This window comes from Mastigoproctus giganteus, chromosome 6 (genome assembly GCF_048544385.1).
Source record: "Mastigoproctus giganteus isolate SK-2022 chromosome 6, ASM4854438v1, whole genome shotgun sequence".
Lineage (NCBI taxonomy): Eukaryota > Metazoa > Arthropoda > Arachnida > Uropygi > Thelyphonidae > Mastigoproctus > Mastigoproctus giganteus.
The window spans coordinates 18,005,679-18,032,711 of record NC_143580.1 but is presented as its reverse complement, the minus strand read 5'-3'; the positions used below and the strand labels follow the sequence as shown (position 1 = coordinate 18,032,711).

Genomic DNA, 27,033 nt, shown 5'->3' with positions numbered 1-27,033 from the left:
AATACTCCATGAGCTACTCTTGCAGCCCATCTGCACTGCTCAGAGAACTTCATATCTGCCTGCACAACCACCCCCAAGTCCCTTTCATTCTCTACCACTGTCAGTGTAGTACCACAGAGTTGATACGTTGCTCTGGGGTTGCTGTTTCCCATGTGTAGTACTTTACATTTGTCAATGTTAAACTTCTTTTGCCACCTCTCAGCCCATCTGCTCAACGTTTCCAGATCCTGTTGCAGCAGCATAGTGTCAGTAGTGTCCTTGACAACCCTGCCAACCTTTGTATCATCTGCAAACTTGGACATTAAGCCCGATATACCATCATCAATATCATTTATAAATACAGAAAACAATAATGGACCCAACACTGAGCCGTGAGGGACTCCACTAATAACATTAGTCCACGATGAGCATTGTCCATTGATTACCACTGATTTATGTGGACACAGTGTTATGTCCATTGATACATAACACTGTACCCCACATGGTTAATAAATAAATTTCTTGAGAGCAGCTGTTTAGTAAAATACATGGTGAGTCATCATCTAAGTTCTTTCTTGCAGAATATGGATGGGAGAAATCGTTTGTACTCAAATATCATTCTGGTTTATCTGTGCCATCCACTGAAACTGAGTGGCAAAGATCCCATAAAGTGATAGAGTGGTTCTGAGTGCAAAAAAAGCTTTTCTTTTTTTGCTTTTTCAGGACCTGCATGTACCCAAAACTATGTATAAAGTTATCTGTTACGTTTCCAATGCTAACTCTTATAAATGGAAGCCTACCTATGGTGTCTTTGGGGATGATTTACTGTTTGGAAGTGTTGAAGAAAGTGCCCATCAACTGTAACAGCAGCAAAGAGTAAAGTATGTGAAACAGACAGATAAAAAACATAGCGATCCAAAAAGGTGACTGGAATGTTTAGTCACTAGTCAATGAAACTGACACTGTTTTCATCACAGCATGACTGTTTTGGATCACTGACTACTGTCATAGTAAATCCATAAGGCACACCAGTTCACATGTTTTTTTTTTTATATATTGTGTGTGTGTTTGTGTGTATGTGTGTGTGTGCGCGCGCACATATTCAGAGAACAATTAGAATTGTTATGCAGTTTGTTAAGTGGCAAATCTACACTATCATGGAGGACCATGCTAGCAGACTCACTATTGTGGGAAAGCCCAAAAACTGAAGAAAGGGATTGTAATCTGTTCTACAATAGAAAGCTACCTTAAAAAATTTGAATAAAGTTCAAATAATCAGAAGGGATTATTAGACCATAAAGGTAATGGTCTTCATTACTATGGAGGGTTGATTCAGCCTTCTGATAACGATTTTGATAGGCCTTTAAAACTACAAAATTCCTTGCCACCGTCATCGGTTGTGTTCTATTTGTTTTCCCTGCTCATGGACTGTCACACGGCATCATAATTTCCATTGAAGTAAAGCACTCTGCAAAACTGCCAAGTCGAACTTATCCCATTCCTGCTGGCAGACTTTCCACAAACCTTCAACAGTTCTGGGGCGGTGGTTTCCGAGAGCTCTTTTTAAAAGTCTGAATGTACAAAAATCCATGGGTGTAGCATCATGTGATTTAACAAGTATATCTTGAAATGGGATCAAACGAATACCTGTTGCTGCTTCCAGTCTCCGCAAAGAAATGCAGGTGGAACATGATGTATGGCTGGATGTCTTATTCTGGCACACCCAAACCTTTTCAGAACCGTACAATGTGGGTATTTCATGTTCAAACAACGACTGCAGAACTTCAGTCTGGTAATACAAGTTGACCTTCACATTTTTAGCGACTCTATGCAACTCAAATTTGTCGTTATAACAAAAACCGGCTACAACCATAAAACCTCGGCCAAAACTTTCCTTGCAGTGACGCACCCAGGTTGCAATTTATTACTGTTCCTGTGGACAGTAATAAATTGCCCGAATTTCATTGCAATCTGAGATGAACCCACACTTCATCCAATGTTGCTATGAATTTCCACCTTTCAGCTGCCAGATATTTTTCGTAGAGTTTTCAAACATTAACCTGCCACTCTGCAATGTGCCCTGCTCCTAGGTTTTGTACGCAGGCCTTGTGCTTCTTCTCCAGTTGCAAATTTTCGTTGATCATGCGACAAATGGTTGACTGGGAAGTTCCCCACGTGATGCTATAGCTCTTTGGGGTTTTGGATTTTCATTGACAAAGAGCGACTGCACTTTTTGTACTACCTCTCTCATTTGACTTAGAGTATGTTGCAGTTTCTTCAGTGTTTTCTGGCCACTTGAAGCAGCTTTGCAGAATTTTCCTTTGCCATTCAAAACCTTATGGATACCAAACTTCGATACACTAAAATTTTTTGACTTGCACCTATCAATAATTTTTGCATAACTGTAACCTTCTTCGGAAAGCGCGATTATGTAACCTTCAAACCATGAGTCCAATATCCAAGGCATGTCAACATTAAAACAACTTCTACAACTGATGCACCTGTTCATTAGGTTTGAGACTGCGCCTGCACGAAATAAACATTTACATTGCTGCCGTATGTCACAAGCAGGATTAATGTCAAAATTGTTATCAAAAGGCTGAATCAACCCTCTGTATTATGGATACACCAAACTCCCAAAGAGAATAAAGAACTGTGGCAGAGTCTACTGGGACATAACCAGTCAAATGCTTTAGACAATTCGTAACTATACAGTAGAACTGGTATTGGACTTTATCGAAATTTTGTATCGACTGTCCTTTATTAACATTGATTAAATTTGTACACCATGCTAAAGCATCTAGCACACAAACAAGATTATGAGGAGGGGGGGTGGGACATAGAAATTTAACCAATGCAGTAAAACCTCTATTTTCAGTAATACACACATTTGAGTGGGCCGTGGTTCAAGCATGTGTGACTGGTAAAAAGAAATGTCCTTAGGCAAGGTGAGCAGGCCTGTGTGCTCTGGGCCCCATGCTTTGCAACAAAAAATAAAAATTTTGTTAACACATGCATAAATAATTGGGAGAAAAATACACAAGCACTCTTCTGTGTTTATCAAAGTAAAAATAAAAAATTAAAAAACACAGCATTTTTAGAAATCTGGGGATCAAAACATACTCTGAGTATGGTAAAAAATCCAACCAACATGCATCTTGCCCTATCAATAGCACTGCTCTACATAATGGTGTAGAGTGATACTGCTGATGGGGGTGGGGGGTGGGGGGTGTATACAAATCTGTTGACTTTTTGTGATAATATCATGCCGTGCATAATAGTGACTTTGACAATAGTGTGAATTTATTAACTGTGAGTTAGTGGCTAAAGGATTGGATTGTATTTTAGATTTTTCTGGCGCATTAGCAGCAGGGGCTATTATGCGCCAAGACAAAGGTTAAAATAGATTCTGGTAAGCGGCTAAAGGAGGAACACACACAGGGAGGGGCATATGCCCCTCCTTTGACCGCTGACTCGCAACTTCACACAAGTTGCTTCATCCTATTAAAATATCATGCTATAATTGCCACAAGAACATGCATTACCTAAATGCACATTATATTTTAACTTTTTTTTTTTTTTTTCTGGGACTCATTCCATTTTATCTTTCTTATTTCCATAAATTGGATATAGCTATTCTCTTTAGTGTGCACATCTCTTTGCAAATATAAAACACTCACTGAGTATGGCAAAATTGGTGCTCTCACTGCAATAGGTTAGGTTTCAATATTAATTTTCAAATAATAAACATGATCTTTTAGTGAAACCAAAAAAAAAACTAAAACTTCAATAATAACTTCTTTTGGGACATTTAAAATGAGTGCAAGTCCCAGCTGAGATTGTAATAAAAATCAGAAATATGAAAGTGGTTATCAGAAGAGAAAAAAATTATCTGCAAAATGAAAAGAAAATGAAAATTTGCAAAAAGGTAGTTTACTAAAATTTTTAAAACTAGTTAATATTTAAGAGGAAACATCATCATGAATGATGACGTTTCCTCAATCAGAAATTCTGACAGGCTACAAAATACACAATTTTGTAGTTTCCATTAGAGCTGAAAACAAAAACATAGACAATGTCAGTGATGAAATAAATCTGAACACTTTGATAATAATTGTGTTGTGGAATTTGAGGATATCATATCTGGAAATGCAACTCCAATTAGCCTTTTGGATGATGACTCTGGTAAATGGCCATCAAGTCTTTCCAATGGAATGAGAACTTTTTTAGAACTTGTTTAAAAACAACCAGTACAAGTTACTAATGTACATTTTTAACAGACCTTCTATAATAGGCTTATTAAATGGTATAAAGGTGTGCAGAAACTGGCTCCTTTATTTGAAACATAACAATAGGATATATTGTTATTACTGTTACATATTTCCTAATCAGTTTTGCCAATGAAGGTATACATGACTGGAAACACTTGGGTGACTGTTTGAAAGATCATTAGACATCCATTACACATGACAATGTTATTAGAACTGCAAAAAAGACTTAATAAAGGACAAACTATTGAAAATATATAGAAAAGACAGACTAATGTAGAAAAAGAACATTGGCATGGTGTTTTGAAGAGTATCACTGCTTGTATTCAATGTTTAGCAAAACATAACAGTGCCTTTCGAAGTAACTACAGTAAAGTATACACCAAAAATTATATATAAAGTATACACTGATGGAAAATTCCTTGCCTTACTAAAATGTTAAAAAATTTGATACATTAATGGCTGAACATTTAAGATGAATAAGTGAAAATGAAATAGTATATCATTATTTAGAATGGAAAATTCAAAATGAACAAATCTTGAATAAAACAAAAGAGCAAGTTTTTTGATGCAATTAGATTGCACTATGGACAAAAGTTGCAAAAAACAGTTAACATTAATTGTACAAATTATGGAGATCTCTGATAACAGCAAAGTCCAAATTAATGAATATTTCATAGCCTTTATACATATTATCAATAGCACTGAACTGAGTCTGAATGAAAAACTGAACACACAATTAGCAGCTTTGGATGTAAATTTAAGCATTTGTCTAGGTTAGACCTATGATAATAGCATGCGTTCCTTGAGTGGACCGGGGTTCAAGCCCGTGACTACTAAATACGATAAATATTTGTATTGACGATTTATTGTAAACTCTACTGACTTGGTTGTCGTGCCGGAGTATAAACAGAAAATTTATTTATTTATTTATAATGGAGCAACTGTAGGCTGACATCAAAGCGACAAGTCTAAAATTTCCTCTGAGAATTCTCAGAGGAAATTCTTTGTACCATGTTCAGCACATAACTAAATTTGCTTCTTGGAGATATGGCTTCAGTGTCTATGGGATGTCATTTTTCAGTAAAATTTAATAGTTTTACACAATTTTTGTAGCATCTGCTGAAACAAAGAAAATTCTTACAACCCATCAAAGATTTTACTTTAAAATCACTCTCAGAAACAAGGTGGCAGTGCTGACTAGTTTGTAAAACCTATTCTACTTCATATGGCTCAAATTTGGGATGCCCTGGAAAGAGTAAGTGAAACTAGGAAAGCTTTTAATTTTAAAGTGAAGCCAGCCCAGTCATTAGCTCAAAATAAAATCAATTTTGAATTTATTTTTATCTGCAGTTGTTAGTATAAATTGTTTGCAATCAATAAGGTCAAGTCTTAAGTATGGCTTCAGATGTAAATACAGCAGGCAATTTTAGAAACATCAGGTTTGCATGGTCAAAGAAAACCACAAAGACAATTTGCGAAGCAAATGATATTCTATCTGAATTCAGGAAGAAATGAATAGAAAAATAAAAACTTTTTTATGATTATGAAGGCTTGGGAAAGTAATCCTGAAAATAATTTTTATTGGAATCACTTTCTGAGCATTTTAGGATCAGAGAATACTCTCAGCAGAGGAGTGGTTCAAACAATGGGAACATGCCAATTCCGGCTTTTTGTACAATAATCCAACACTGAAGGTAATGTCTGACAATAAATTGAAAAGACATTGCATTAATTTAGATGTCCTCTTGCAAGATGACAATACTAGAGACATTAATGGGATTGACTTATATGAAAAATAAGACTCTTTATCAAGATAATTCATTCGTATAGTGCACAGTTCAGTGCTTACTGCACAGTATTCGAGAATAATAATCCCAGTCACTACTGTGGTTGGCAGAAAGGAGCTTTTCAAAATTAAACATCATATAAAACTATTTGGGAAGGACCAGGAGAGACTCCCAAATCTGCCACTTATACAGGGAATGTGAGTGGTGTGAAAAACTTTGGATTATAATGACTTAACTAGTTATTTTCCCAAGTTTATAATATAATATAAATTTTGTCACTGTAAGCTAAATTATTTGAAATTTTAATTTTTATTTTTTTTTCTCCTTTTAAATATTATTATTCAATAAAAAGAATCCATATTTTGCTTCTCTATATTACAGTAAATAAACCTAAATAAGGGTCCCTGCAAATAATACTTGCCCAAGGCCTTGCAAATTCTAGGGTCAGTGCTGCTGCTAAATACAGTTATTCATTGTTAAAATAATCAATTGTAAACTCTTCTGACCTAGTGGTTGTGCTAGAGTATAAAAAAGAAAATATATGGGAATATGAAGATAGTACTGATTCTCTCTCTCTCTCTCTCTCTCTCTCTCTCTGAGAGAAAATATTAAATGGTATTCTGTTATAAGTATGTGAGGATATGCCATTCCTCCAACTAAATATATAGGGCTTTATGTGGCTTTTTAGCACAGATAATTCTGTGCTAAAAAAAAAAACTACATAATTGAACAGCCTGTTCACTGTCATGGGACTACTTTCATTGAAAAAACTATCAACTACAATTAAGCATCATTATAACAAACTGAAGGAGTTATAATGAAAATTTGTTACTGTACAGTATGTAGTATCAATACGAGCAATGTGTCTCACTTAAATTTCATCTTTTTTATCTATTCATTTTAGTTGGCTGAAAAAGTTCAGGGAGTGAACTAATATTTGGGAAATGAAGCACACTGGCTATTTCAGATGGATCTCCAACAAAATAGTCTCTCCTTCAAGCTGCATACACTGATTCTAACACTTGTGCAACTTCTGCAGGAGTGTTAGAAGCCCGATAAGCTTCATTTGGAATTGCTAATAGTTCCTTTGTCACATTCTGAATAACATCCCCAGTCCCTGCAAACCTGTAACCTTTCTAGGTGGCTTTATTCTTGGAGGGGAAAAAAATCACAGGGAGCTAAATCCAGTGAGTATGAAGGCTGGTTAAAATATTTACCCTTACTTAGAAATATTCAAGCAAGTTAGGAATTTGAAACTTGGGTGGAAATTTCATCCTACTCTATGCAGCTACTTTCTAGAGCTACACATTTTTTCCCACCTATGGATCAGCTCTTTCAGATACCTTGAACAGAACTCCTTACTTTTAGAAGTAAACCACGCTTCCACTTCATTACATCCTCATCGGTCTGAAATATGTAGTCCTGTAACAGTTTCTTCATTTTAGGAAAGAAGATGAAGTTTGAAGGTGAGAGGTCAGGAGAATTAGGCGAGTTCAGCAGATTTTCAAAGCCACACATGATTATGAAGTTCAATGTGGAAACAGCCTTGTGTGCAGGAGCATTGTCAGCTAGAAGGCAGATGCCTTTGGATAACTTTTCATGTCTCTTCAATGTGATAGCCTCACTTGACTTGCCCAGGAGTTTTCTACAGCATTCCCCAGTGATGCTGTTGCCTTTTTGGAAAGTAATCTGTAAGGATGATACCTTTAGAGTCCCAGAAGACAGACAACTGAACTTGGGCATTTTTGGGAGTTTACGAAGACAAATGTCTCCACTGTTTTCTCATCTGTTTTGTTTCTGGGTCATAGTGATATACCCAGCATTCATCACAATTCAGTCACAAAAAATCATCACAATTCCTTCTACAAAGCACCAACAATTGTGGGGAACAATTTCCTGTGGGGCTTTTGAGGAGGTATAAACAGCCTTGGAACCCATCGGGCTGCCAGCTTAGACAATGTGCAGGAACTCATGCATTATGGTGCGAAGAGATCCATGGCTAATGTTTCCAGTACACAATCCACTCAATGTCTTCTTAGATCTTATGCTAAAAGGATGCCAAGTAGATAATTTAAACAACCTTGATGCAGAGAGTTCCTTACTCCTGTTCTGTGTCACCTTTTTACACTTTCTTATTCCACTGGTGTTTTTTTCTTCTGCTTATATGTTCATTTCATTTGCTATAAAATTTAGAGTTCCACATCTTTTTTAAATAACTAGTTGTTCCACTTTAGCCACAATGGCAGGGTCTGTGGCAGAGATAGGCCTTCCTTCTCTTAGATTATAGTGCACCACTACTGAACGTCCACAACTGAACTGGCCTTTCCAATTTTTCACGGTTTCATATGATGGGCAATCCTCCCCATATACAGCTTTCATTTCCTTGTGGATTTCTTTTGCTTCTCTGCCTTGCAAATGAAGAAATTTTATAATGGTTGGATCTCAATATTCTCTAGCATACTGCCTCTCACTGTATTCATGGCTCTAGTTCAGTAACTGATGAATAGAAAACAAATAAATATACATTAACATATGAGACGGGGCAGTATCTATACATATAATATCAAATCCCTAACTCAAATATTTCTAGGTGAGGGTAAATATTTATTGACCATCCCTCATATGAAGGACTACAGTGATGGAGTGCTTTTCAAAGAATTCTTGAATGGCAAGTGTGCAAGAGCACTCTCATCATGATGCAAGAACCAATTCCCAGAAGTCCACTTTTGCAGTTGTTTTCTCTGAATAGCATTTTGTAATCATCACAGAACTGTCTGTAGTATTCTGGGTTCACTGTTGGTTGTGCAGGACAAAATCATAATGAACAATGCCCAATAAGTCAAAAAATACAATGAACAGCAATCCACATTTCATTAAGATTTCCTTGATTTTTTGAGTGCTGAAAAAGGATGGAGTTCTCCATCGAGAGGGTCGGGAATGTGTTTCCAGGTCGCAGCCATACACCAAAGGTTCATCATCAGTAATGAAGGAATAAACAAAGTGCAGGTAAGCAGCAGAATGTCAACAAAGGTCTTTTTCACATGAGAACTTGCCATTCTCTGTGATCATCAGTAAGGAAGTAACACACAAATGTGGATGAAATGCATTGCATTCCCAAAACTTGCATTAAAACTGATTGACATTAGCACTAGCAGAAGCATATGATGCAAGAAAGCATCAGCCAAAAAAAAACCTTCCCATTAATAAATGGCCCTTATACCTATCAACTTCCATAACAACAGAGGGAGAAGTCTGTCCCAGCAATAAATTACCCGCTGGCTAAAGGCAAACTTCCGCACATCTATTCTGCAACTGTCTTTCCTCAATTTGAATCTATGCGCCCTCAGGTTCTTAGTTTGAGCAAGCAGAAGTATCCTGTCAGCATTGAGCCTGTTGAAACCATTCAAGGCCATATACACCTCAATCAGATCACCCTGCAGGTGCCTAGTCTCCAGATGCTGCAACTTGCAGAACTTAAGCCTTTCTTTGTAAGCGCACCTCATTGTTCCCCTCACCAATCTTGTTGCACTTCTCTGTACGCGTTCTAGCAACTATTGAGCATGGTTCACTGCTCTCAGGCCTGTTAGCATTACCAAAGGAACATGATGCAAGAAACAAGCTTATATAGCATCAGCCAAACACACACACACACACACACACACACACACACACACACACACACACACACACACACACACACACACACACCCACCCACCCACCCACCCACCCTTCTCGTTTCACCCATCCACTCGCTCCAAATGTTTGTCTAGTTCTGCCTTGAATCTATTTAAGCTATCAACTTGCACAACGACAGATGGAAGTTTGTTCCAGCAATCAACCACCTGCAGGCTAAAGGCAAACTTCCATACATTTATCCTACAACTGTCTTTCCTCAATTTGAATTTATGCCCACTCAGGCGATTATTCAGAGCAAGAGAAAAAATCCCATCAGCATTGAGATTGCTCAAACCATTCAAGGCTTTATACATCTCTATCAGATCACCTTGCAGGTGCCTAGTCTCCAGACACTGTAATTTGAAAAACTTAAGCCTTTCTTCATAAGAGCAACCCTTTGTTCCATTCACAACCCTTCTCTGTACTCGTTCCAACAGTTCTACATCCTTCTTAAAATGAGGCCTCCAGACCTGTATACAGTACACAAGGTGTGGCCTGACCATTGCCTTATACAAGGGGATAATCACCTCCTTACCATGCTAGAAAAATTCCTGTATATCACTGACGAGACACCATGAACTATTCTTGCAGACCGTCTGCACTGCTCAGAAAACTTCATATCTGCCTGCACAATTATCCCCAGGTCCTTTTCATTCTCTACCACTGTCAGTGGTAGAGAATGAAAAGGACCTGGCTCATTGACATGTCCTATATGAACAATTAATTTCACTAGCAACTGCAGAGGGAGTTAAATGTCAATCACTGCTTTTTGAAGTTGAAAGATGGTCAGAGTGAGGAGGCAAATGAATCGTTTCCAGTTTCGATTATGTAGTATTAACAGCACACTACATATATAAATTACTGCTTAAAGATAATGAGATCAGATGGAAATTTTAGATCTGTAAAGCAGTTAAATTTCTAAAAAGGGTCACAATGCACCGACCAAATTTATTCTTCAATATAAAGTGCCATTTGAGAATGCCAGCTACTATGGTGATTGTCAGTTTCTTAAAACTTTCCTTACTCTTGTGGCTCCAACTTTGTTTATATTGTATATAATGATATATAAAAAGTAATAAAACACTGGGAATACCTGTACTCCATTTGCCAATTAAATTCTGGTAATATTACAGTTTCTTTCTTCAAGCCAGCACTTTCCAATAAAGGAGTGATTCTGTTTACCTCACTTGCAAGTTGCTGATTTTTGATTTTTTCACTGACTAATTCCTGAAAAAAAAAAAAAAAAAAAAAATATATATATATATATATATATATATATATATAGTATATACATAAAAGATGTCTATATAAATAACTTTTACATTTAGAAGTTAATAGGGAGCAAATATTTCAATTTCTACTTAGTGAAGAGTTTTAAAATGAAAATAGATCACTTGAATTTCTTTATATATAACTAGTTAATTCAAACCAATTTTGAAATCAAAATAAAAAATAAGAAAACAAAGTTAATCAAAACTTGATTTAAACAGTTACTGAGCATAAGTAACCCTAGAGAAACATACCAACTGTGTGGTGCTACACTTAGGGTGGTAGAAAATGAAAAAGACCTGGAAGTAATTGTGCAGTCAGATATGAAGTTTGCTGAGCAGTGCAGACAGGTGCCAGAGCAGGTCATGGGCTTTTGTCAATGATATAGAAGAATTTTGCTAGTAGGGAAAAGGAGGTGATTATTCCTTTGTATAAAGCAATGGTCAGGCCATGCCTTGAGTACTGCATACAGATCTGGAGGCCCCATTTTAGGAAGGATGTAGAGTTGCTGGAGCCAGTACAGAGAAGAGCTACAAGAGTGGTGAGGGGAATGAAGGGTTGCTACAGTTCTGCAAATTTCAGCATCTGGAGACTAGGCATCTGCGAGGTGATCTGACTGAGGTGTATAAGGCCTTGAATGGGTTGAGCAGGCTCAATTCTGATGGACTTCTTTGCTTGCTCAGATTACAAACCTGAGGGGACATAAATTCAAATTGAGGAAAGACAGTTGTAGAATAGATGTGTGGAAATTTGCCTTTAGCCAGCGGGTAGTTGATTGCTGGAACAAACTTCCATCTGTCATTGTGGAAGTTGATGGCTTAAATAAATTCAAGGAGGAACTGGACAAACTTGACCCCAGAGGCTCACATCTGGTGAGTATGGGCTTGGCACACCCAGGGTCCTGAGCTGGATATCATCATTCTTCTCTTCCTTGGTGATTCCCTTCTACTTCTGACTCTCTCTCTCTCTCTCTCCCTGGGTAACTCAGAATTTTTTTTTTTTTTTGGCTGGTGCAACAAAAGCCTCAGGCTTCCATGCACCACATGGCTAATGATGATAATAATAACTTTTAGAGAGAATGGATGTGCAATTTTTTTTTTTTTTTGGCTGATGCTACATAAGTTCACGTACTTCTTTCTTTCATCACATGCCTCTACTACTACTATAATTGTTGTTATAAGGAAATTCATGACGAGGATCAATAATAAAATAAGTATAACACATAATTACTGAACTGTTTGATAACTATAACCAAGGACCAGTATACATCAATTCTCTCTCTTCTTTCACAATATCATGTGAAGGTTCTCATACTGAAACTGATGCTACAAAACATCTATTGCTTCATCTATTTCTTTATCTTTAATTGCACAAAAAGTACTGGAAACTTGTCTACAAAAAATTTGAAATTAAAAAATAATGCACTGCCAGTATGAGAACAAACAATCACGCACGCACGCAGAGCAATAAAGTACTTCTTTACTGAACAAAAGAACAGAATCTCCTTGTCTTGTATCATACTCTCCACAGCCTTTGCAGCATAAATGCCTACAACTAAGTTGGAATCATCCTTCTAACAGTCCGTTATAGTGATCATCTTCCAAAATTAAAGTGGAAGATTTAAAGACTGTTGGTATAATAAATTTGCACATAAAATTCTTCAACATATCTAAGAGAAATTGCCTCAGTACATGGATGAAAGATAAGTTATACTGAAGAGTTACACATGGATTTTCAAATGTTGGTATAACATTTAAAATAAATAAGCAAATTGCTTTATTTAAACTAGAAGAGAGAATCATAAACAGACTTTCTGCATGAGTGAGGATAACATGCCTAGAATTATCAGCTCAAAAGTAATTAAATTTAAATATTAATAGTAATTTAATTAATTAAATAATTTTGAAACAAAGTTTGTTTGTTTGTTATTTGCTTTTTAGGAGCATTAGCAACTAAGGCCATATTGCTCCGGGATATGCGGTGGTCATTCCCTGACCTTTCCGCATCCTCCGTATTTGGTGGTGACGGGCTCGAACCCCGGTCTAATCAAGAAGCGTGTGCTACGCACTGCTGCTCCTTCCCACCTGGCTACGGAGGCGCCTTGAAACAAAGTAAATTAGGTACTTGGAGCCGATGAAATCTATCCAATTATAAAAGAAACAGATGTAAGCAAACCTTTGGCCATAATTATGACAGTAGCTTGGATTCATGGAAGGTCCCCATAAATTAGAGGTGTGCAAACAATTGACTTCTGTTTCACGGAAACTAATGGAATCAGTGTTTAAAGAAGTATAGCAGAATCATCTCAAAAGGAATGCAGCTATACAGAAATCACAGCATGGATGTGGTTAAGGGGAGATGTCTGACCAGTGTGATGAATCTGATTAGCTACTATGACACAGTAACAAAAGAACTGGATATAAAAAATAATTTTTACATTAAATACTTAGATTTTAGTAAAGCTTTATGAAATTGTTCCACATATAAGACTGCTGTACAAACTGGAGTGATGTGGTATTGGGGACAAGTTACTGGTACGGATAAACAATAGTTCAGTGGCAGAAGAGAGGGTGGTTATAAATGGACACTACTCTTCTGGGATTAATCTTATTAGTGGAATACCTCAAGGTTCAGTGCTAGGTCCCTTATTGTTTTCAAAATTTAATAATAATACTGATGAAGGCATATCAAGCTTATTGTTTAAGTTTTCAGATGATACAAAAGTTGGCAGAGTGGTTAATGACAGGAATCAAGGCGTACTGCTGCAACCCAGACCTAGAAAAATTGGACAAATGGGAAACAGCTGAGGTTCAACAATGAAAAGGTACTGCATGGGAAGCAGTAATTCCAGAATAACATACCAATTGGGTGGTATCACACTCAAGTCTGTGTAGAGGATGAAAGAGACCTAGTGGTAACTGTACAATTCAACATGAAGTTCTCTGAGCAGTGTAGATGGCTTGCTATCTGTAGGACAGCTGATGGGGTTCTGTCAATGATATAGAGAAATTTTGCCAATAGGAGCGGTGCCTCCGTAGCCAGGTCGGCAGGAGCAGCAGTGCGTAGCACACACACTTCTTGATTAGACCGGGGTTCATGCCCGCCAAATACGGAGGATGCAGAAAGGTCAGAGAATGACCACCACATATCCCTGGAGCAATATGGCCTTAGTTGCTAATGCTCCTAAAAACCAAATAACAAACAAACAAACAAAACAGCCAATAGGAGCAAAGAGGTGATTATCCCATCATATAACGGAATGGTTAGGTTGCATCTTGATTACCTCATACAGGTCTGGAAGACTCATTTCATCAAGCATGTGTAACTGTTGTAAAGAGTGCAGAGATGAGCAACAAAATTAACTAAGCATACCAAAGAATAATTTTTACCATGAAAGACTTTAGTTTCCAAGTGCTGAAAATTGCAGTACTTGGAAACTAGGCACTTTCAAGGAGACCTGATTGAAGTGTTTAAGGTTTTAAATAGATTGAATAAAACAATTGCAGATGTCATCCTTACTCTTTTTTGGTCAAAATACATAATAAAGGGACATAAATTTATACTGAAAAAAGGGTGGTAGTTGATTGTAGGAATAAACTTCCATCTGGTGTTGTAGAAGTAGGTATCTTTAATAAATTTAAGGAAGAATTTAAAAAATTATTACAGGGAATGGACAGACAAGTTGAGTATTTTTTATTTATTTAATTTTTTTGTTGCATCATTTGCCACTACTACAAATATTAATACAGGTGACCCCCGCTTAACGCTGATAATTCATTCTGGAAAAACAGAGCGCTAAGTGAATCCGCACTAAGCGAGCATCACATTCCCATGTGATGCTCGCATGTGTATTTGTGAGTTGCGGTTGGTACCATAGGATATTTCCTAATCAGTAGTGAAAAGATGCACAAATGTCGATCAAAATATTTAATATTCAAATTTGTGCACATATAAAATATTCTGCATTATATACGTATATAATTATGTGGTAACTACTTATATATCAAAATTAAACTTAAAATTCCAATTAAAATCACGAATTTATTGATCTCAATTGATTTAATTTAATTGATGAATTTAATCATGAACAATGTGTCAATTTTGGGTTGAACTTTGGCTCTCTTCCTGGTAAACTAAAAGTGGTTTTAATTTTAAATCCCCCGCATCGTTACCACCCAACAATAAAGTCAACCGATCCTTCACTGCTTTGAAACCTGGCATGTTTTTTTTCTTCTTTCAATATGAAACTTCTTTTAGGCATTCATTCCCAAAAAAGTCCTGCTTCATCTATGTTAAAAACTTGTTGAGAAATATAACACATAATAGCAATCTTCAATAATTTTAACAAGCTCTCTTTTTAAAGTTTTGGCTCCTTAATCTGCATTTGTGGCTTCTCCCTGGATTTTAAATCTATTCAACCAGCCCTTACTACTTTAAATGGTTCCACATTTTTTTTTTTTTTTTTTTTTTTTTTTTAATATTTAACTTAACTGAATTCTGCATTGGATATTATCTTCAATAAAATTAGTTCATAGTCTCTCCATTTCAATCCTAATAGGCAACCCAGCCCTAGTTGCTTGAAGTGGAACAACTGTCTTTCCCGCTGCTAAAATTAATTCTTTATTTTTTATAATTGTTCTTACAGTTAAACTTGCCAGTCCAAAATTATGGCACACATCTGCTTGTCATTGACTGGAATCGATTCGCTTCAAAACGTCTAATTTAATTTTCAAATTCAGTCTTTTTCTTACATTTATAGTCTTCGTACTGCATCCAGACGTTGCTGCTTTTTCATTCTTATCGCCATTATTAACTCTTCAAAAATTTAATTGCATTGGTTGCATTAATTATGATACAATGTTCAAGTAAACTGTCCATGATATCTAATACTGTACTGAGTGATGACTAGACTTCGGATAAATGCATATAACGCAAATATTACAAGCAATATACTTGATCATTTTTTTAAATGTTGATCTCGGAACTACATAACAAGTCACTGTACTGCAATTAAATTAGCGTGCAAGAAAATTTCACTGAGCGTGGGAAACGTTTTAATGCTGTTTTGCTAATCATTTTCAAGCTATCGACTACATCAATTTTTTTTTTTTTTTTTTTTAAATGTGAACCCCAAACATGAGAGGTATTAGAACCTATAGTACTTGGTACCATGCTTGGGTTAAATGGGTTGAAGGAGAAGTATGGGGGGGGGGGGATGCCGGAAACTTTGCTCTAGAGACTAAACATTGGTTTCACCACTTCAAGCCTCCAATAAGCAAAGCGGAATGAAACGATTTCATTAAATTTGCCAAAAATGCAATCTGTAAAAGAGCGTTATAGTGATTTGTGACAGCATTATAATCAGATATGGGTTATAATATAAGAACAGCATTATAGCGAATCAGTGTAAAGTGAACCGCTATATAACAAGGGTCTGCTGTACTAATTTTTGCCAATTATTCATTCACTTTCATTGCAAGGCATGCAGCCCCTTAGCACACAAATTAATAAGATCACAAAGACTATTACTACCAAGTATTCAATTGCCTCTTTTAGTACTCTTGCTATTCTGGTTGTTAGCCTGCCAATACCAAATGACAGTTTTTTAAAAGAATCCCACATGCTTTTAGATTATTCAGAAGAAGATGCTCAATATTGTCCCCCTAAAGACACTTTCTAATGTTGGCACTTAAAGCAAGCTGCTTTCAATTTGGTTTTTTTTTAATTTTTTTATTATGAAAGATTACCATAACAGAATATAGCTTGGAATCACTTTGATTACTGTAGCAATCAAAAAATGGCCATTATCCAAGGCCATCAATATAATATATCTTGCCTTTTCCTATCCATGCAATATCATTAAACAATGCCTGTTGTTTTTGCTCTTTCACAATCAGGAATCATATTTCTGAACCATGTGCTTGCATGATTGGCACAACTTAGAGAACGGTTATGTTCTACGATAAAAGAGGCAAATATTCAGCAAGTATGACACCTTGCCATTATGAAATGCGACATCAATTATTGCATTTCTTTTTATGCACTGCATGCTGCCTCTATTCTTATCCGTTTGCCAATGATTACATTGTTTCCCACACCTTGATATCGAAAAAATAAAGTGCACAAGGCAATGATACTTTTTTACAATGTAAGACTTTGACACACTGAAATGAAATTGACACATTGATTTTACAATATATGGAAAATATTGTACATATGTTCCCTGAAATTTTATTTTATATCTCTTAGGCATCTTACTGAAAGACATTGCTAATTAGCTTTGCACCACACAACTACAATGAAATGGCCTACATTACAAAAGAAAACAAGACTACTACTACTACTATTAACAAAAATAAACAGAAATTAGCAGAATTTCTAAAAAATTTGAACTTAGTTTTACTATTTTTTTGGGAAAAGAAAACTATCAAGTAAAACAGAGATTCTCTATCTTAAATCCAGAGAGGTGGCAGATATGATAATGATTAATTCTTTTCATTGTCAGTTATTCCATTTTTGAAAAAAATTTTTGAATTAGTCATTTTTTTTTTGCAAATGCATCATATCACTACAAAGCTAAACCTGAATTAGCAAAAATATGCAAAGGCAGCATCGTTTAAGTTACATCTCATATTGCGAATACCTTCACAATGAGTTGCCATGATATTGCATTACTTCAAATAAGTAACGCTTCACCAAAGGAGTAGACTGTTGTTACTTATTCTCGGCGGATACCACCACCCAGAGGTACTGTTTCAGGGCTATTTGGCCCTTCTTCGGTGGGTGGGTAGGCACCACTGAGAATAAGTAACAGTCTTCTTCTTCTTTGGCAAAGCGTTACTTATTTGAAGTAATGCAATATCATGGCAACTCATTGTGAAGGTATTCACAATACGAGATGCAACTTAAACAATGCCTCCTTTGCATATTTTTGCTAATTCAGAGTTTAGCTGCGTACTAATATGATGCGTTTGCACTAACTTGTACATTGTCTAAATCTCTCGCAGCCTACGGCTAAAGCCCTTAGTGTATTTCAGTCATTTTGTTTTTTTTAATTCCTTTCTGTTCAAGTATTTGAAATCCAGAAGTTAGAAAAGGGGTTGTTGTTATTTGGTTTTTTAGGAGCATTAGCAACTAAGGCCATATTGCTCCGGGGATATGCGGTGGTCATTCCCTGACCTTTCCGCATCCTCCGTTTTTGGTGGGATTACGGGCTCGAACCCCGGTCCAATCAAGAAGCGTGTGCTACGCACTGCTGCTCCTGCCCACCTGGTTAGGGAAGCGCCTAGAAAAAGGGTATAAAGAGGTTTCAGTGAATGCAGGATTAATAAATCAGGTATGACAGATGCACCTAAAAGTACAAAGCTGCAGCATTGAAAGATACAAGAGTATATTTAAGTTTTATAATATACTGAATTAAGTATGCAGAAATGGATGTGAAAGTTACACAAAGTGCCACTAACTAGAAGAGTGAGGAAAGTATAAAAAGCAGTGAAGCAGATTTGTGAAAGGTGAAAGGATGTTAATATCTTAGAGTTACGATGAATTAAGAAAACTGTGAATTTCCAAGCCAATATAAAGTGGGGAAAACTGTAAAGTAAAATTAGTACATCAAAATACTAATAAAATGCAAATATAATGAAATTAAAAATAAAATGAAAATGGTATAGCCATCATCAGATATGGAGGGTAAACATTTTTAGTAAATGGCCTAATATAGGTAATGCAAAAATGCTTGATTTGATGTTAGCTGAAATAAATATTGATACATGATCAGGTATTTGACTACACCTAACAATGTATCAGGAAATGCGTTTCTATACTTGTCCATATTAGCTGAAAAAAAGCTTAATGCCAAAAAGGAATGAAAATGAAATTAGCACTTTCTAATACACTATGGACAAAGTAGTCCCAAAGCAGTGTAATTTTTTTTTTTTTTTATGTAAACTCAAACGAGAGGTATTAGAACCTATAGTACTTAGTACCGTGCTTGGGTTGGAGGTTGAAAAGACAAAAGAAGATATTGTTGACATTGGCCTTGAACTTCTTAATTTTCAGGAAATACGTATGAAGACAGGTTGTTCCAGAAAACGGCAATTGAATGAATAAACAAGGAAGATGAAAAGTTGGTTCTGTGAGTTTGAAGTTGGACAGTAAATGGATGTTGGCTGGTGGCTGCACGTGTTCGGACTGTTTTGAAAGAGAGAGCGGGAATTATAGAAGCCAAATCAGAAGAACAGTGCCCATGGAAGTATCTGTAGAAGAGGCATACAGCAGAAACAGTATGTCTATGAGACAGCGAGTGGAGAGACTCTGTTAGACATGAATCCTCTTCTGAACGGAATCAAGAAGACTGAGAGAGATTTTGGGGGGCACCACCCCAGATGTAGGAACAATATTCATGGTAGGGCAGATTTGCGATTTGTAAAGAGTGAACAGATGTTCGGAAGAAAAGTAATGCTGAGAACGAAAGAGAAAACCAAGTTTTTTAGATGCAGAGGAAGCAATATTTGTAATATGCTTGTGCCAAGAGACAGATTAGAAGTCAGGGTAATCCCCAAAAGAGATATATCATTTTGCCTAGAAATCGGAGTGTCACCAAAGATAAGCATACGAGCAGAAGAATCCTTTTTGCAAGATATAAGAAAAGACTGAGTTTTAGAAGGATTGAAATCAACTAAGTTGTCTTTGCCCCACTGGAGAATTACCTGGAGATCGGCATTTAAGGAATTGGTAGCAGATTTTCGAGAAGTTAAAGCTGATTGAGCAAGGCAAGGTTTCTCAAAATGGAAAGTAGAATGCAATATACTATCATCAACAAAACTATGGATAGGATTTCCTGTCAATGGAAGAAGGTCATTAATATACAAGAAGAAAAGAGTGGGGAAAAGAACTGAACCTTGTGGGACACTGGCATTAGTGGAGAAGTTAGAAGAGAGAGAGTTATCTACCATCACCCTCAGTAAGCGATCAGAGAGAAAACTGGATAACCAATTACAAAACACAGTTGGCAAACCATAAGATGGAAGCTTGTTTAGAAGACCTTTATGCCAAACACAATCGAAAGTCTTTGAGATGTCAAGAGCAATTACTTGTGTTTCACCGAACTTTTTCCATTGAATTAGTCCTTAAATGGGTAACATAAGCCAGAATATCACCAGTGGATTGACACTCATGGAATCTATTCTGGCGATCGGTTGATCAGATGGAAGGTTTCTAGGTAGTTTAAGAGTTGGCAGTTTATTGATTTCTCCATTACTTTGGAAAGAGTAGAAGTAATTGCAATGGGATGATAATTGGATGGGAGGGATTTGTCACCCTTTATAGGAACTGGCTGGATATGAGCAAATTTCCAAGCAGAAGGAAAAACACCTTTGAAATAAGAAAGTGAAAAAAGGAGGCAAAGAACAGGAGTAATTTCAGGAGCACAGGTTTTGAGAACAAGTGGAGAAATAACATCGGGACCTGGAGCTTTCTTAGCATCAAAATTCATCAAAATCCCTCTGACATCTTTTTGATGGAAGACCACAGGAGGCATTGAATAGAGCGTGTTGGGAATGGTGGGAGGTGTTTTACCAAGATCATTAATACAAGAGTTGGAAGAAAAATGGGATGATAGCAGGTCAGCCAGCATTATCCTTAGCTGAAGTGACAACAGAACCATCTGATTTGGACAGAGGTGGGAGCAGAGATGGGCAAAAGTTGTGGCCAATAGTTTTGGCAAGAGACCAGAATGCTCGGCTATCATTAGGGCAAGAAGAAAGTTTTCTACTCTTAGCCTGTTCAAACTGTAGTTTGGACTAATTAATAACTGCTTTACAATTGTTTCGAGCTTTGTTGCAGGCAGAAAATGAAAATGAAGAATTAGAAACAAGCCAATTACGATATGCAACAGTCTTCTCTTGAATAGCCTTAGCACATTTACTGGAAAACCAAGGTTTAGATAAAGGACAAGATTTTAAAATGGAGTGTGGGATAAAGGATTCCATTCCTGCAAGAATAATTTCACTGACACGCTCTGAGCAAACGCTGACATCAGAAATTTTGAAACAGTAATCCAACCAAGGAAAAGAAAAAAAGAAATCTCGCAGGTCATTCCATTTTGCATTCTTGTAATGCGAAACAATACAAGGTTAAGAATAGTCATGAGATAACAGCTCCATTGGAGGAGAGACATTCTACAAGTTGTGATCTGAGGTGCCTAAAGAACCTCTCACTTCGACCGTGTACTTAGAAGGGTTGTTTGTGAGAAAAAGATCAAGCAAGCGTATTGGCTGTATGATTAGGATTGTCCGGTATTCTTGTTGGTAAATGAACAATCTGTGCAAGGTCATTTGTAATTGCAAAAGCTTCAACATCTCGACCAACTGGGTCGGTGTGACTAGAAAACGGAAGCCAGCTGGAGTTGTGAACATTAAAATCACCAAGGAAAATTGCCTCACTGTTAGGAAAGTTGGACTGGAGAAAGTCAAGTTGCAAAGAGAGGAAGTCAAAGAGCTCCAAGTTATTAGTGGAGTTGGAAGAATGGTAGAAACAACAAATGAATTTGACAGAATGAGGTAGAGAGATTTTAAGCAAAGAGAAGATCGAAAAGATGAGATTCCAAATTACCAATAAGAGGCAAAAGGAATCATACATCAAATAATTTGGGCATCTGAGATGAGCAGTAGTTGAATCAACCGATAACTGAGATTCTGTCAAAAAAGTACATGGGGTTTGGCAGACTGCAAGTGGAAATGGACATCGTTGAGATTAGAATTGAGACCACGTATATTTGTGAAATGAATTAGGAAGTCCTTGGGAGGTTTAGATCTTTTCGCAGATAAGCTTGCTCTATTAGTTTGAGAATTCATGGTGTATTCCATAGTAAGAAAAAGTGGGTGGGACATGCTGTATGAAGTAATGAAATTTTTGGATATGGTTAGAATATACCCAGATCCTTGACATAACGTGGCCTCGACAATGTCCCCCGCAAACACACTACTCAGGATCTCTCCAGTCACTATCCGGTAGAGTAGAGGTAGCAAGATTATATATTAGCTTATCCGAAAGCCTCCTAAAGAGTTAACAATAGGTTCAGTCCAGTGTACTAACTAGCAGCCGGCCTGCAAACTCCGTTTTAGAGCTGTACCCTCAAAATGTAAGGAATATTGGATCTCGCCATGATGTTCATCATAACCTCAAAAGTCATCAATCGTACTGCATAATGGAAGAGATGGGGATGGGTTGACAGGATCTTAGCTCTGGAGACTAAACACTATACTTCAAGCCTCCAATAAGCAAAGTGGTGGTACTGCACCAGTTGATGAGAGTCATCTACCACCTAGTACCGCCTGGTAACACAGAGGAATGGCATTCCTCCATGTGGTGTGGGCGCCACACCTTGACCTCTGCTTACGTTGGTTCACACCTGGGTGGTCACCCACCATGTGCTTGTGCATGGAGGTTATACCTAGGATTACTAACAGTCCCACCATCGTGAAGGTGCAAGCAGAGGATTTGGCTATTACAGACCATCCCGACTTTGCCGAAATTGAGTCCACTTGACTTTTTTTTTTTTTTTTTTTTTTTTTTTTAATGAGAACCCCAAACACGAGAGGTATGAGAACCTATAGTACTTGGTACCGTGCTTGGGTTGGAGGTTGAGAAGACAAAAGAAGATATTTGTTGATATTGAACTTTAACTTCTGTAGATTGTAATTTTCAGGAAATACGTATGAAGGAAGGTTGTTCCAGAAAACGGCAGTTGAATGAATAAATGAGGAAGATGAAAAGTTGGTTCTGTGGGTTTGAAGTTGGACAGTAAATGGATGTTGGCTGGTGGCACCACGTGTTCGGACTGTTTTGGAAGAGAGAGCAGGAATTATAGAAGCCAATTCAGAAGAACAGTGCCCGTGGAAGTATCTGTAGAAGAGGCATGCAGCAGAAACAGTGCGTCTATGAAAAAGCGAGTGGAGAGACTCTGTTAGACATGAATCATTAATTAATGGAAACTGAATGGAATCAAGAATCCTGAGAGAGGTTTTGGGGGCACCACCCCAGATGTGGGAACAATATTCCATGGCAGGGCGGATTTGCGATTTATACAGAGTGAGCAGCTGTTAGGAAGAAAAGTAACGCCGAGAGCGAAAGAGAAAACCCAGTTTTTTAGATGCAGAGGAAGCAATATTTGTAATGTGCTTGTGCCAAGAGAGATTAGAAGTCAGGGTAATCCCCAAAAGAGATATATCATTTTGCCTAGAAATCGGAGTGTCACTAAAGATAAGCATAGGAGCAGAAGAATCCTTTTTGCGAGATATAGTTTTGATTGAGTTTGATTGAGTTGTCTTTGCCCCACTGGAGAATTACCTGAAGATCGGCATTTAAGGAATTGGCAGCAGATTTTCGAGAACTTTAAGCTGATTGAGCTGGACAAGGTTTCTCAAAATTGAAAGTTGAATGCAATGTGCTATCATCAGCAAAACTCTGGATAGGATTTCCAGTCAATGGAAGAAGGTCATTGACATACAAGAGGAAAAGAGTGGGGGAAAGAACTGAACCTTGGGGGACACCAGCATTAGTGGAGAAGTTAGAAGACAGAGAGCCATCTACCATCACCCTCAGTGAGCGATCAGAGAGAAAACTGGATAACCAATTACTAAAAACAGTTGGCAAACCATAAGATGGAAGCTTGTTTAGAAGACCTTTATGCCAAACACGATCAAAAGCCTTTGAGATGTCAAGAGCAACTACTTGTGTTTCACCGAACCTTTCCATTGAATTAGTCCATAAATGGGTAACATAAGCCAGAATATAACCAGTGGTCGACACTGACGGAATCCATACTGGCGATTGTTGATCAGAGGGAAGGTTTCTAGGTAGTTTAAGAGTTGGCGGTTAATTGATTTCTCCATTACTTTAGAAGAGTAGAAGTAATTGCAATGGGACGATAATTGGATGGGAGGGATTTGTCACCCTTTTTAGGAACTGGCTGCATATGAACAAATTTCCAAGCAGAAGGAAAAACACCTTTGGAATAAGAAAGTGAAAAAAAAGGTGGCAAAGAATAGGAGTAAGTTCAGGAGCACAGGTTTTGAGAACAAGTGGAGAAATACCATCAGGACCTGGAGCTTTCTTAGCATCAAGATTCATCAAAATCCTTCTGATATCCTTTTGACGGAAGACCACAGGAGGCATTGAATTGAGCGTGTTAGGAATGGTGGGAGGTGTTTTACCAAGATCATTAATACATGAGCTGGAAGAAAAATGGGATGCTAGCAGGTCAGCTGTATCCTTGGCTGAAGTGACAACAGAACCATCTGGTTTGACAGAGGTGGGAGCAGAGATGGGCAAAAGTTGCGGCCAATAGCTTTGGCAAGAGACCAGAATGCTCGGCTAGCATTAGGGCAAGAAGCAAGTTTTCTACTCTTAGCCTGTTCAAACTCTAGTTTGGACTGATTAATAACTGCTTTACAATTGTTGCGAGCTTTGGTGTAGGCAGAAAATGAAACTGAAGAATTAGAAACAAGCCAATTACGATATGCAACATTCTTCTCTTGGACAGCCTTAGCACATTTATTGGAAAACCAAGGTTTAGATAAAGGACGAGATTTTAAAGTGGAGTGTGGGATAAAGGATTCCATTCCTGCAAGAATAATTTCACTGACATGATCTGAGCAAACGTTGACATCAGAAGTTTTGAAACAGTAATCAGACCAAGGAAAAGAAGAAAAGAAGTCTCGCAGGTCATCCCATTTTGTATTCTTGTAATGCCAAACAATACGAGGTTGGGAATAGCCATGAGATAAAGGTTCCATTGGAGAAGAGACAATCACCAAGTTGTGATCTGAAGTGCCTAAAGGACCTCTCACTTCAACCTTGTACTTAGAAGGGTTGTTTGTGAGAAAAAGATCAAGCGTATTGGCTGTATGATTAGGATTGTCCGGTATTCTTGTAGGTAAATGAACAATCTGTGCTAGGTCATTAGTAATTGCAAAAGCCTCAGCATCTCGACCTGCTGGGTCGGTGTGACTAGAAAGCGGAAGCCAGCTGGAGTTGTGAACGTTAAAATCACCAAGGAAAATTACCTCACTGTTAGGAAAGCTGGACTGGAGAAAGTCAGCTTTCTCCAGTCCATGAATTTGACAGAATGAGGTAGAGAGATTTTAAGCAAAGAGAAGATCGAAAAGATGAGATTCCAAATTACCAAATTACCAATAAGAGGCGAAAGGAATCATACAGCAAATAATTTGGACATCTGAGATGAGCAGTAGTTGAATCAACTGATAACTGAGATTCAGTCAGAAAAAGTACATGAGGTTTGGAAGACTGCAAGTGGAAACGGACATTGTTGAGATTGGAATTGAGACCACGTATATTTGTGAAATGAATTAGGAAGTCCTTGGGAGGTTTAGATCTTTTCGCAGATAAGCTTGCTCTATTATTTTGACAATTCATGGTGTATTCAATAGTAAGAAAAAGTGGGTGGGACATGCTGTATGAAGTAATGAAATTTTTGGATATGGCGTACATGTGGTAAGAATATACCCAGATCCTTGACATAACGTGGCCTCGACAATGCTCCCTGCATACACACTACTTGGACTCCCTCCAGTCACTATCTGGCAGAGTAAGAGGTAGCAAGATTATACACTAGCTGATCCGGAAGCCTCCTAGAGAGTTACCAATAGGTTTGGTCCAGTGTACTATCTAGCGGCCGGCCTGCGAACACCGTTTTAGAGCTGTACCCTCGAAGTGTAAGGAATATTGGATCTCGCCACGACATTCATCATAACCTCAAAAATCATCAATCATACTGTGATGGAGGAGATAGGGAAGGGTTGGCCGGTAACTTAGCTCTAGAGACTAAACATGGGTTCCACCACTTCAAGCCTCCAATAAGCAAAGTGGTGGTATTTCACCGGTTGATGAGAGTCATCTACCACCTAGTACTGCCTGGTAACATAGAGGGGCGGCATTCCTCCATGTGGTGTGGGCACCAACACCTCGACCCCTGCTTACGTTAGTTCACACCTGGGTTCACCCACCATGTACTTGTGCATGGAGGTTATGCCCAGGATTACTAACAGTCCCACCATCGTGAAGGTGCAAGCAGAGGATTTGGCTGTCATAGACCGTCCGGACTTCGCCGAAATTGGGTCCACTTGACTTGAGTGTCACCCGAATATTAGTTCCATCAGCGTTTTAGACTCCCAGGTAGCAAGAACAGCTTGTCTGGCATATCTGAGAGAATGTCTGTGACAACCTCAAGGATCCGAATATCAGTTCCATCAGCGTTTTAGACTCCCAGGTAGCAAATACACCTTGTCTGGCATATCTGAGAGAATAATGTCTGTGATAACCTCCAGGACCAAATTATTTATTTATTTAGGTAAAAATAAGTACCAAGTTGGGATAAAAATGGTTAATATCAATATGTTTAATATAAATATGTAGAATTTAGTGTAGGATTTAATTTTGTATAGATAGGAAATCAATGTATTTTAAAAAATAGATTTAGAACAAGCAAATGGTATAAAGGTGAGGTATTAAATTGAGGATGGGGAAGGAAAAAGGAGTCTTTTAAATAAATAAAGACAAAAAATAGTTCAATTTTAATTTCATTCAATTGACAAAATAATTCAATATATTATACAAAAAAAAAAAAAAAAAAATATATATATATATATATATATATATATACACACACACACACACAAACACATACATAAAAGGCAGAATTAACACTAATATCCAAATAGTTTAGATAAATTCAGGATTCAGGATTGCCTTTCCATGTAAACCTTATTCAGTAACGACATTGTGGTAATATTGATTGTTTACTTTGTTAATATTGGAGTTAATATGACTTAGCTATATATATTGGGATGTTAGCATCCTTTGTAGGTTATGGTTACACTTTTTTCTTCAGCTTTACAGTTTGAAATGAAATAATAAATATCTTGCGTGTGCGCGCGCACACACACACACACACACACACACACCCCATTCTATTATTATAATGTTCAGATATGGATTAGCACAGACATTTTGTGGTACAGAATTAAACCTC

The 27,033-nt window shown here is 37.3% G+C and overlaps 1 protein-coding gene across 1 annotated transcript in view; it reads right to left on the bottom strand.

Annotated features, from left to right (window-relative positions):
- LOC150084017 (protein Daple-like) overlaps nt 1-27,033 on the bottom strand; it is a 303,433-nt gene that overhangs the window by 100,926 nt on the left and 175,474 nt on the right. The window contains exon 18 of the mRNA XM_090375738.1: nt 10,807-10,940. Within this exon, the coding sequence (XP_090231864.1) occupies nt 10,807-10,940 (134 nt within the window). The remainder of the gene's footprint in view (nt 1-10,806; nt 10,941-27,033) is intronic.